This window comes from Hemitrygon akajei, chromosome 8 (genome assembly GCF_048418815.1).
Source record: "Hemitrygon akajei chromosome 8, sHemAka1.3, whole genome shotgun sequence".
Taxonomy (NCBI): domain Eukaryota; kingdom Metazoa; phylum Chordata; class Chondrichthyes; order Myliobatiformes; family Dasyatidae; genus Hemitrygon; species Hemitrygon akajei.
In genome coordinates, this window is record NC_133131.1 from 113,507,959 (window position 1) to 113,521,492 (window position 13,534).

The 13,534-nt window shown below is 39.4% G+C and overlaps 1 protein-coding gene across 1 annotated transcript in view; it reads right to left on the bottom strand.

Annotated features, from left to right (window-relative positions):
- The window catches only part of LOC140732165 (E3 ubiquitin-protein ligase HECW1-like), a 453,787-nt gene that overhangs the window by 13,137 nt on the left and 427,116 nt on the right, over positions 1-13,534 (bottom strand). The window contains 4 exon segments of the mRNA XM_073054406.1: positions 6,776-6,888; positions 7,390-7,475; positions 8,961-9,075; positions 11,570-11,716. Coding sequence (XP_072910507.1) covers positions 6,776-6,888; positions 7,390-7,475; positions 8,961-9,075; positions 11,570-11,716 — 461 coding nt within the window.

The following is a 13,534-nucleotide window of genomic DNA, read 5'->3' on the forward strand; positions in this document are numbered from 1 at the left end:
TTAGGCCAATTTTGATATATATCTTCCTGTATATCGTCCACATCTCTCCGTTCCCTCTATATTCATGTGTCAATCTAAAAACCTCTTAAACTCCACCAAACTGCCTGCTTCCACTACTAGGCATGGAACCTATCCAAATACCTACCACTCTCTGAATAAAAAACTTGTTCCTCAGGTCACCTTCAGACTCCCCACCTCTGACCATAAAAGCATGTCCCCTGGCATTTGACATTTCTATCCTGGGGAAAAGATTCAGACTGTCTGCTGAAACCATACTTCTCATACAGGTCATGTACAAGAGAAAATCTGCAGATGCTGGAAATCCAAGCAACACACACAAAATGGTGGAGGAACTCAGCAGGCCAGGCAGCATCGACTGTACTTTTTTTCCCAAAGATGCTGCCTGGCCTGCTGAGCTCCTCCAGCATTTTGCGTGTGTTGATTCTCATACAGCCTCTGTATGAGAGGGAGAACAACGCACGTTTGTCCAACCTTTGAATAAATTGATAAACAGTCCCGAAGAAAGGTTTCAGCTTGAAACGTTGACTGTTTATTCATTTCCACAGATATTGCCTGACCTGCTAAGTTCCTCCAGCATCCTGTGTGTGTTGCTTTGGATTTCCACCATCTGCAGAACTTTTTGTGTTTATAATCTCCTTATTTGCGTCTTTCAATATTCTGGGACATATGTGATAGTGTAGTTACAGGAATCCAGAACAGATGGGGATCTCAGTCAATATTCCAGGTTAAGCCCCTTCACCTGAACATATCCATCTGAAAAGTCACCCTTCCATTTCCTCTGCAGATTCTGCCTGACCAAATGAGCTCTGCCAGCAATTTGTTTTTGATTCTCATTTTGTTTATTCTGCCTTGCTTTCATGTCTCATTTTTACCGGCTTCGTGTCACACATCATTAAGTATTCTTGGTTGAGCAAGCGGCTTCTTAGTCTCCTGCATAAGAGTGCAATTTCTTTTTGGGATCAAGTGATAGGCCAGTTTGCAAAGCAACAAACAAGTGATAGTCCCCTGTGTGTCAACTATTCTCCAGAATTCAGAAGTCTCCGAAAGTACTTCTGTATTATTGTTGCTCTGTAATCTCAAGAGCAGATCTAAGTGCAGCTGAAGCTACAAATTCCTTAATTTAGTTGATGTCCCCCCCAACTTCCCATCTCGTCTGGTCTTCTCACCCACAGCTATGATTTCCCTTCTGTCAGCACTTATGTCTTGACACAAAATTAGTTGCATGATGCAAGCCTATTCAGTCAATCCCATACAACAGTTGGCTTGCATCATGCAGTTAATTTGTGTCAAGACACAAATAGATCTGCACAAGTGAATTATTCTATACAATAATATTGGAGAATATATTACAGATTACCCTCTGTATACTCTGGTCAAACTATAAAGTGACCAGTTCACAGAATTAATGCAGAAGTTGGGTTGCCTTTCCAAGACATGAAGATTTGAAAGTCGCTTGAAGCACAGCCTATGACTTGAAGCATGTTTTGCTTTGATCTGAATCTACCAACACTTTACTGTCTGAAATAGCTGCTGATGATTCAGTTGAGTCGTTCCTTTTCTCAGGCTTTTTGAGAACTTCCTATTTTTTTCTAATGGTATTTGCCCTGATGTAGCATAGCTACCAGTTCTTGGTTATGATATAAAGCCCTGAATTTGCATTGGCAGTTCTAACGAAAAGAATCTGACAATAAAGCCGAGACTATGTACATGTCCAGTTAAACAGAGTGACTCAAAAGCTGTTGTCAACAATTCCTACTCTTCCACAGGTTTTAACATTGGAGTATTCTCTAGTGTGATCTAGAGAGATGATAAAAGCTTTGACTATTTACAAATTGTTCTCCTTATTCAAAATCATGAAATGTTACAATTCAGTTAGAATGAGCCACAAATACTCCTTAACAATCTCTCTGGCCCCCAAAAAAACTGCTCTTATATACACATCCCTATTTCAGATTCCATTGTTTTCTCAAAATATTATTTTCAGATGCTGCTGTAATCTTGTGTTATTATACTTAGCTTTATTTTGCTTCCTAGTAGGTCTAAGAATTAGTCTTTATTTCCAGATCGTTTGTGTTTTTTTTCACTCCCCAGGACATTGTGTTACCGAGCACCACAGAATTCCCTTCAGCTGAACCTAGACAACAGCCAGAATCTCATAGAGATCACAAGGTTTGTGAAACAAAAGATTCTGCAGATGCTGGAAATCCAGAGAAACATACACAAAATGATGGAGGAACTCAGCAAGACAGGCAGCATCTATGGAAGGGAACAAACTGTTGTTGTTTGGGTTTGATACCTTTAATCAGGACTAGAAAGCAAGGGGTAAAAGCCAGAGAAAGAAGGTGGGGTGGGAGGGGGAGTAGTATAAGCTGGCAGGTAATAGATAAGTCCAGGAGAGATGGAAGATGGGTGGGTTGGGTTGGTGGATGAAGTAAGAAGCCAGGAGGTGATAAAGGGCTGAAGTATAGGAATCTAATAGGAGAGAAGAGTGGACCACAGAAGATAAGGAAGGAGGAGGGCAATCAGAGGGAGGTGAATGGCAGGTGAAGAGGAGGGGTGAGAGGGGATCCAGAAAGGGGAACGGGAAAAGGAAAGGGGGATAATTACCTGAATTTAGAGAAACGAATGTTCATGCCATCAGTTTTGAGGCCACCAGATGGAATATGAAGTTTAGGATGGTGATGAATATAGAGTTTGTCGTAACTTTCTTTGTGATTGGTGGCAGTGCTATTGCTCGTTGCTGACCACAAAATCTGGGCCATGGGTTGTACAGTTAACACAGCGAAGTCTTTGACAATTTCATTCAACTTATTGTTAGAGTGATTTTAGGGTTCAGGTCATTTACATTTAACAAATGGCTTTGGCTACCAGCCTCTGTTCCTTGACAATGTATTGTGGATTCAGTTTGGGATAATGAGTTCCTAAAAGCTGCGGATCCCAGTCCAGACACTGCTGGCGTCTGTGGGATGGATGCAAATCACAAGATGTGAAGTCTGTATGTAGCTTCAAAAGAAAGCATTGTCTATACTTTGTAAATATTGTCTTTAAGTGTCTTTTAAGAGACTTTTAGATAGGTACATGAAGCTTAGAAAAATAGAGGGTTATGGGTAAGCCTAGTAATTTCTAAGGTAGGGACATGTTTGGCACAACTTTGTGGGCCAAACGGCCTGTATTGTGCTGTAGGTTTTCTATGTTTCTATATAGAACTGTGCTTTGTGTTTAGCAAATAAATATTCAGCTCCACATTGGGCAAGCAGACCTTTCCACCGAAAGCGTCTCTGTATGATGCCTGCTGTGCCTTGTTTTGTTGAATAAAGAAGCTGCTTTGTATCTACCAGTAACTCTCTCCGGTGATTTCATTCACTCAACAACACTTATGAAGTGATTTTTAAAAATATATTAGAATGATAAAGTCAAAGGTCTTAGGCTTGGGGAGAGAAGGCACATTATAGTCCACCTGCAGAGACCTGCTTTGTTGCAGACCAGCTAATTTTCTGATTTGCACCAAAATCTGGCTGGAAACCTAGAAGGCAGAATCATTATGATATATCTGAGGGCAGCCCCTGAGCCTGGTGTAGGTTCTGTTTTTGTCTTCAAGAAGATACTAAGACTGCAGAGATAGAAAATTGTTTACTTTTACTTTCTACAAAAGATTTTTCCAGTAATCTTTGGCCTTTCCAATATCCTCAACACAACGTCTGATACAAAGAAGTGGGCAACTCAGGTGCAAAATACAATTTTAAAGTTCAAAGTATATATATGTCAATATATACAACCTTGAGATTAATTTTCTGTAGGCAATCATATTAAACACAAAAAACACAATTGAATCAATGAAAGACTACATCCAACAGGATGGGCCAACAATCAATGTGCAAAAGAAAACAAACTGCAAAAAAAAAAGAAAGAAAAAGAGGAATAATAATAATAATAAACAATTAAGCAACAAATATCAAGAACAGGAGATGAAGAGTTCTTGAAAGTGAGTCCAAAGGTTGTGGGAACTGTTCATGATGGGACGAGTAAAGTTGAGTGAAGTTATCCACTCTGGTTGAGAGATAATAACTGTTCCTGAACCTGGTGGCATGGGTCCTGAGGCTCTCGTACCTTCGTCCTGATAGCAGCAGCAAGAAGAGAGTATGGCGTGGATGGTGAGAGTTCTTGATGATGGATGCTGCTTTCCTGCAACAATGTACCATGTAGATGTGCTCAATGGTGGGGAGGTCTTGAGCAAGATGGATTAGGCCATATCCAATATTTTTTGTAGGCTTGTCTGTTCAAGGGCATTGGTGTTTCCATACCAGGCTCTAATGCAACCAGTCAGCATACTCTCCACCACACAAATATAGAAAGTTATCAAACTTTTAGATGTCACGCCTAATCTTTGTAAACTTCTAAGAAAGCAGAGGCACTGCCGTGCCATCTTCATAATTGCATTTGTGTGCTAGACTTGGACAGATCCTCCGAAAAGGTAACACTGAGGAATTTAAAGTCGGTGACCCTCTCCACCCTCTGATCCTCCAATGATTACTGGCTCATGTACCTCCAGTTTCCTCCTCCTGAAGTTAACAATCATCTCCTAGGTCTTGCTGAGACTGAGTGGGAGATTGTTGCTGTGCCACCCACAGCCAAATTTTCAATTTCCCTTCTACACGCTGATTGATCACCACCTTTGATTTGGTCATTGACCGTGGTGTCGTCAGCAAACTTAATTATGGCATTGGAGCTGTGATCAGCCTCACAGTCATAAGTGTAAAGTGAGTCGAGCAGGGGGCTAAGCACACAGCCTTGTGGTGCACCTGTGCTGACGGAGATTGTGGAGGAGATGTTCTGTAGTTCTCTTAGTTTTAGAATTAATTTAGAATTAGAATCTTTAAACATTTTGTATTCATGCATGGTTGTTGAATGTTTAACAATTAATGCATGAATACAAAATGTTTAAAGATTATGCATTTTGCATCATGCATTTAAGCAGTTTTATTAAATTCTAGCTATTTAGAAATGCTAGTGCTTTAAATGAGGATTTATCAGTTATCAAAACTAAAAGGCATTATTTTCCTAATGGTCATCCAGTGTTGCAGAAATTACACTTTCCGTGTATGAAGGACCATACATCCAGTGCATTATTTCAATTAGTTGTTACACAGGAATTAATACAGGTTTCCCCCACTATTCGAAGGTAGAGAGTTCCTATGAAATGGTTCGTAAGCCGGAATGTTGCAAAGTGAAGAAACAGTTACCAATTACTTATATGGGAAAAATTTGTGAGCATTCGCAGACCCAAAAATTAACCTACCAAATCATGCCCAGTAACACATAAAACCTAAAATAATAGTCATATATAGTAAAAGCAGGAATGATCTGATAAATACACAGCCTATATAAAGTAGGAATACTTTTCTGCAATCATTGCAGCACCGTCCACCGCAGCAAAAATCTCATGCAAGCGCTTCCGGCAGAAACACTCTTTCCAGAAACCTTTAAGCTATGAAGCTGCCAAATCATACCAAATAACAGATAAAAATACACAGCCTATATAAAGTAGAAAAATGTACGTCCAGTGTAGTTTCACCTACTGGAATTGGGAAGACAGCGAGCACACTGATAATAGTGTGTTAGGCTGAGTTGTTGGAGGTTGGGGTGGTGGGACACTGGGGTGTCATCTCATTGTCATCTGTTTCCATCAGGGCAAGCAGGTCATCTTCTTCTATGTCTGCCTGCCTCGATGTCGAAGGTCGAGGGTCGTCGTCTGCTGTGGCTGATGTGGAAGGCTTTAAAAATGACAGTATGCTTGACTGCTTAGCCTCACGTATTTTTCTATCATACAGTTCTTTGTAAGCACTCAAACCATCCTGCAAATATGCCCTAAACCTGCGTACCCTTTCAAAAATTAAAGTCATACTTTTCTACACAATTGCTTCACATTCAGTTCCTGGACGACTTCACTTTCGGGCCGTTTGCTACTGTGTTCGGTTTCAATTGTTATCCTTTCCTCTTTATCAGCTCTTCATCTGTCAGTACTTGGTCATGGGATGCCAAAATCTCTTCAACATCATCTTCGTCAACTTCCACAAACCCTTAGCCAAACTCACTATATCCTTACTTTGTTCACCACGATCAAAATGCTTAATTATGTCTAGTTTTACGCTAAGTGTAACACCCTTACGCGCACTTTTAGGCTTTTCTGATACCTTAGAAGTCACCTTGCTAACGGATGCACAAAATAAATTGACATAATGCACAGATGCTCACAGGCATGTGTTTAAGCAATGCTGGCTAGAATGCAGTTCTGGGGGAGGAGCTTGGCTGCTCGGGACGTGCGCTGACTTTTTTCGTAACAATGAAAACACCTTCTGTTAGCGAAAACAGGTAACTAATGTAGGTCTTTCGTAACAGAGAGGTGTCGTAAAGCGAACATTCAAAAAACGGGGGACACCTGTATATTTATCAACTATTGTTGAAGTGGATTCTATTGCTGCTCGTATATATTTCAGGAAAATAAAACAGCCAACGTATGTTCAATATCATTTCTGGGCACAATTCTTCCTTGTAGTAAGTGAGGAGAGAGGAACAAAAAAAATGAGTTATGCACATCATATCACCCAGCGAAGAAACACAATGCAGCACTGATTCAGGAGATCAAGAAATCAGCAAGTGTTATCACCTCATTCCTAAAGAACATTTTGATGTATGAAGCAATGGGATTATTGCTACACACTGAAGTAACTTTAAAAAATTATTCCCTAAAATATACCTTGGCAGTGATGTTACTTTTCCCCATTTCTCAATACAGAATCGCCTGAGTCCATTGCTCCCTCTCAGTGCAGCAAAGCCTTCATAAGGGATGCTGGATGTCCCCGTCACAAACTGGTAAAGAAAGGGAAAACTGTCTTGTAAATAAATATACCAGCTACTATTTAATTTACAGTGTCTCATCATGTAATGAACTGCTTAATTCGAGGAGCTCATTACCACTTGTAAACCTGAACAACGTAACTCTCTGATAACATCCTGCATAGATTTAGACTAACCCAGAACATTGTCTCAGGTAAATATTTCACGTTGCTTCTGAAAACAATCATTTGAAATTATTTTAAAGAGCTTTCATCAGATTACCTTTTATTCTGTAGTAATTTTGTAAATCAGAAATGGCTATTTACGATATTAATTAGCAACACCTCAGGCGTTCTAATTGGATGCTTCTACTGCTTGCTTTAACAGAGGTGTTAACTAGTCAAACACAGCCATTTTGGGACTTAAAAACAGTTATAAGAAATGTGAAACAAATGGACTTAAACTAGACTGTTAGGACTAGCATCCAACCTTCTGAGCCACGTAAGATCAATACCAAGCTCTCTTATTGCGTACCTGTAAAAGCCGGAGACGCTGCTCGTTATTGAAGTGCTCCACAGCCATCCAGAACCACTTTATTACAATGTGACCATCGTGATAACCTGTGCATTAAATGCAAGACCATATTCGTGACTATATGTTTATCAATTGGCTGGGTTTCTGGCACATCTGAACTCTTAACAAGAGTCTTCACAATAATTTCCATCTAGATTCAGTAGGACAGATTACTCCAGAAAATAATTGATAAATTACTCTCAATCTTGATAATAGCAAAAAACCAAATAAATAAATATGTTTGAATGTTATAGTGGGAGGAGAATTCTTAGAGAAGGTTGGAAACAGAAATTATTTCACACAAAATTGGCATTTATTTTGCAGATAACAGGATCGCATAAGCAACACTAAGGAAAATGATCAGTTTAAAGGACTGACGGGGCAAACCACTCTTTCTAAATGGCACCACAGCATCTTTATCGTCGATCTGAATCAACAGCAGGGACAAAATAAGGTTTTAGGTCATGGAAAAACATGACTTTCTGACAATTCATCTTTCTCTCAGTATCGCACGCAATGTCAGCCAAATTAAGTGTTCAAGAATACGTTTTGGGTTCAAATCCTTTTTTAATTAGAGATGAGTGACATTGAAGGAAATGACTCCATTTAATTTGAAATTAGATATGGGGACTGGATTAGCAGATGATTATAACAACCCTTTTTATCTGTAGGAAGTGGATGGTGATAGGCTTAAGGTCACCTTTTTCACTCTCTGTTATATAATGACCCTTCCAGAAAATGTTGGAGAGTCTCAAAGTGGATTTTGGAGATAAATCCTTTAAACAAGATCTGATGAAAAATGGTATTAATGAGAAAGGAAGTACACACATCAGTGTGAGCTGTCGTTCAGTGACACAGATAAGAGAGCTGCTACCTCACGACTCTAGTGCCTGGGATTCAATCCCGACCTCATTTTCAGAAAACATTTTCTGAGTTTTGCCTGTCTTCCCACTGCTTGAAATACATAAGAGAAACAGAACTTATGGAGGGCATGAACATCGGTGGGGAGTTAGAAGGAAGTGGTTGCTGAGGTGTAGTGACAAGCAGACAACAGTTAAATGTTCAGAACATTTGCCTAACCTTGTTAAGTATGTTAATCAGGTACAAAATGCACCTTAAACTGAGTGGAGTACCTACCATGAATATTGTACTAAATTTTTCCAGATCTGTTGGGAACTAACTAGTCCTGAAAGCTGCTGAGAAAATACAAGTAAACTGCACATCTCATTCCTCAGTGAACCTTCATCAACCCAGCAGAGCCCGACATTTATCCCAGGACCTCAGAGTCATTAACCTTCTTCCAGGGCCCTGGGCAGCAAGCTGTATCAAGATGTGTGAGTGCCATCCCTAGTGCAGTCTTTTTAGATAATCATCTACCAGGTCAGAATAGGCAGAGGGCCTATTGTGTACTGCACTGTTGTGTAACGAGGAGTGAATTTTAATTCAGGGTGGCAACAAGACAAACCAATTGTCCAGCATGTAATTCAGCTATCTGCAGTGTCCCAAGGACTGAGAAAGAGGGAAGCACTCACCACTTCGATACTCAGTGTTATTGCGCCAGTCATTCAGATCAATCTCTGCTGTGCCTGCAATAACCAGTTCCAGCTCTCGGGCGTCAAACACTGATACCAGCCTTGAATCTACCACCTGTAAAGCAAGTCAACTGTTAATCTGTTGGAAGTTTAACAACAGGTTTACAACAGATATGACAACAGTTTATCTGAAAAGAATTATCTCACATTGTGAATCAAAATAGAACTGGAAAAATACAGACAGACAGACAGACATACTTTATTGATCCTGAGGGAAATCGGGTTTCATTACAGCCGCACCAAGAATAGTGAAGAAATATAGCAATATAAAACCATAAATAATTAAATAATAATAAGTTAATCATGCCAAGTGGATGTAGCTTTTGTAAGTATAAGATGAATAGTTTTATAAATGTAATACTTGGAATTTGATTTACTGAATCAGAGAATTTGGGAGTATAGACAGAGGCTGCTTGACTATCACTCATGGCATTTCTTTGAATAGTCTAGTCTATGTATATATACATTAATACTTTTTTTTCATATATTTACCAATTTTGCTTTAAAACTTCTTCATGAGAATGGTGGCAACAGACCAGCTATATTATAGACTAACAGCCCAGAGGCCTGAGTTCAAACCCAAGCACAGCTGCTGAGAATTTTAATTCCAATTAGTAATCTGGAAATTGGGGGGGGGGGGGGGGGAAATCCGCTGGCATCATTAAACGCTCCACATCCTTTACTAATGTCCCTTGTAGGTATTTATTTATCTGGCCAGAATGTGACTCTAGACTCAAGGATGTGGCTAATTCTGAAATGGCCGGGGAAGACATTGTTGTGGAAAAGAATAAAGTCATCCAGCATCAAGCAAAGAAATGAATTTGAATGGATCAGAGTCACTCCTAGCCCAGTCGATTTTGACATATCCTCCAAATTGACAAGTAAATTGGCCTCTAGATTGGGATAGCTGTCAGGAAATTAGTCAGGATTAGATAGACTAGTCAGGAAACAGTCTGAGATAGTCTTCGTCATACAATCAAACCTTACAAACTCCCCGCACTGGGTATTTTCTGTCCCATTGGCAGGACACACCATCAGAGGAGCTACCAAACTAGGAGAGCCAACCTTTACATTGGTAAATTGGTTTAGTATTGTCATAGGTACTGAGGTAGAGTGAAAAACTCTGTTTTGTGTGCCATCCATACAACTCATTTCATCGCATCAGATCATTGAGGTAGAACAAAAGGCAGAGAAATTGTAATGTAGCTAGATAATAAGGTCCAAGGCCATAATAAGATAGACTGTGAGGTCAAGAGCCCATTTTTATCATACAAGGTGACTGTCTGGTAGTCTGGATAGAAGTTATTCTTCAGCCTGATGGTAGGTGCTTTCAGGCTTTGGTATTTTCTGCCCAATGGTGGGGGGTGGGGGACAGAAGGGAGAATGCTGAAGTCATTTGGGTCTTTACTGTTTTATTGAGGTAGCCAGAAGTGTGGACAGAGTCCATGGAGGCGAGGTTGGACACTGTGATATGCTGAGCTGTAGAAGGCAGCACCAAAAACAAATTGCCTACCTGGTGAAGCTACAACGCAAGACTACATATATATTAATCAGAATATACAGCACACAATTGGTAGAAATAACTAATCTCATAACCAGCAGATGGAAGGTCAAATAGGTGGGAACTTCCAAAAGAGTTGGTCCTCATCACAGAGTATTAACTATGACCGAGAATTCAAAGGACCAAATACCCATTACATTTATTCAATAGTAAAAGTAATGGTAGTTCCAGGAATGTTTGCTTTTGTTCTCATAAACAGATTAATTTGAATATATTTTCTAATTCTAGATTTCAATTGCATGACATTATGTCAAAGAAAAACAGTGAATGTATACAGTATAGCTGCATGCTTTGTATCAGAAATTCATTTATGACTCATAGCATCCATTAGTCATAAACCTGCATTTGTCATAACTTCTATCAGGATCACTGAGTACTCAGTATTAGAATTCTGATTTGGAACTGCAAGATGAGCAATCATTCTATTTTAACAACTACATTCTCACTCAGAAATTCAGACCCCGTCAACATCAGATCATTTGTTCCAGCTTCTGGTAAACTAAATGTCTAAAATTCCAAAACTTGACTCAATTCCTAAATGTGATCTGTATCCAGTGACTTCTCCTGAAAGTCTTCAATGGGCAAGATCAGTCTCAGCTATTACGTTAAGTAGTTTGTCAACCCTTGCTATTGCCGGTTATACTTTAAGAACTTGGTCAGTCCATAAGATTTCCCCTGCCAAAGAACAAAAGTTTTCAAAAATTCAGAGAATAACAAGGGGATGTAATGACTGGTGGTTGGGGTATTGGGAGAGAGTGGCCTGTTGTTGGTTGGATGGTGGATCCAGTTGGAAGTAGAAACTCAACTGAAAGTTAATTTTAAAGGAATTTCTCCAATCATTTACTAAAGCAAAATGAAAAATACATTAATGCCAAGGAATCTGAAATCAGGAAACTCTCAGTAAGTTCAATAGCCTGTATGGAGAGAATTTTGTGTTTTACTGATTGAGCTCATGTACATTTTCAATTTTCTGAAGGCTTCAATCTACCTCATAGAAACCACGAACCAAGGCTTCAGTCTGCTGAACAACACCCCTTTCCACTCTCCATTTCACCATCCGCTCAATATATTCCTTTTTGTTTTTCTCTGATACTTGAATATTGGCTCCTCCTGACTTCAGTTCTCGTTCGGTGACCTATGAGTAAAAGTAGTAAAAGTACTATTTAAACACAGAAGTGCAAATATTGAGGGGAGGAAAAGCTTTTGAATTTATATTCAAAGAATAAAAATTGGTATTTTATTATTAAGGGTTTGCACAGACTTAATAAATAAGGTTCATATATCCTGCTCCTTGGATAATCAGCTTCCTTTTCCTCTTTAAGCAATAAAGAAACTTAAGATATTTTCCATCGTCATAGAGTTACAGTAATATGCCCCAGGATTTCAGGAAGATCTTCACAAAACCTTTCAGAGAATATGAATGTGTTTGCTGCACAACAAAATGGAATTATCCCATTAGGCAGAAAGCAAACAAACAGCATATTTTACAATCTAAGTTTTCCCATTTCAGCAGGATCTCCACTCTGCATTGAGATCTGACCTCAACCTCAGTAATGTCCAAATCTGGTGGTTCCTTAAATATTGCAGAAGCTCAGTTGACATCACATGGTAAGTCTCCAAATGAGAGAGGGAATGATCGATGTACTGGAGTGAAAAATCACAACCATGACAATGGAAGCAGTCTCTGTGTAGTCTGTGATATATACTTTTCTAAATCTAAATGTTTTTAGTCCGTCTTTCCCACCTGCACATTTCATTGATCTGATTACAAAAAAGTGTATTGGTTTCTCCCTACAAATTTTATAATCCTGTAGCCTGGAATTACTTATCTAGTTGCAATCCAGAAATCATGCCTGAAAATATATCTATTCAGTTGAGTTCGAAATTCCTGCAAATCAATACAAACATGAAAACAGGAAATCAACAATTACTGTTCAGATGCTGTATTCACACCATGAGTACATTACTTCTTTTAAAAATGAAAATGAAAATTTCAACCATTAATCACTGAAAGTGGCACCCATCAACTAGAGTAAATGATGAAGAAGTTTCAAAGAAATTCTAAGAACTTCATTTAGAAACGACTGGATACACAAACATAAGTAGAAAACCAACTTGGTTCATTTTTGTACAGTCAATTTCAATTAGGAAAAATCAAAAGCAGAATAGCCAGATTTTGTAAATCTGAAACAGAAACCAAAAGCATTGGAAGCAGTTAGGTAGCATCTGATGAAAGAGAATTAGATCTAACATTGTAGGTCACAGGCACTTTATTGGAACTGGGGAAAGTTAAAGAGAAACACATTTTAAAATGCAGTAGAGACACACGAGACTGCAGATGATGGAAACTGGGGAAACAAACAACTGAAAGAACTTTGTGAATCAAGCAGAATCTGTGGGAGGAAAGGAACTGTTAATGTTTCAGTCTGAACCCCTGCATCAGGCGCAGTATCAACATCAGGTCCTGATGCAGGGGTTCGAATCAACATGGTTGACAATTCCAGATGTTGTCTGACTCGCTGAGTTCTTTCAACAGATTGACATGAGGAAATCTGCAGATGCTGGAAATTCAAGTAACACACACAAAATGCTGGTGGAACACAGCAGGTCAGTCAGCATCTATAGGGAGAAGCGCTGTCGACATTTCAGGCCGAGACCATTCGTCAGGACTAACTGAAAGGAAAGATAGTAAGAGATTTGAAAGTAGGAGGGGAGGGGGAAATGCGGAATGATAGGAGAAGACCGGAGGGGGTGGGGTGAAGCTGAGAGCTGGAAAGGTGATTGGCAAAGGGAAACAGAGCTGGATAAGGGAAAGGATCATGGGACGGGAGGCCTAGGGAGAAAGAAAGGGAGAGGGGAGCACCAGAGGGAGATGGAGTACAGGTAGAGTGATGGGCAGAAAGAGAGAAAAAAAAAGGAGGGGGGGAAATCTAAATATATCAGGGATGGGGTA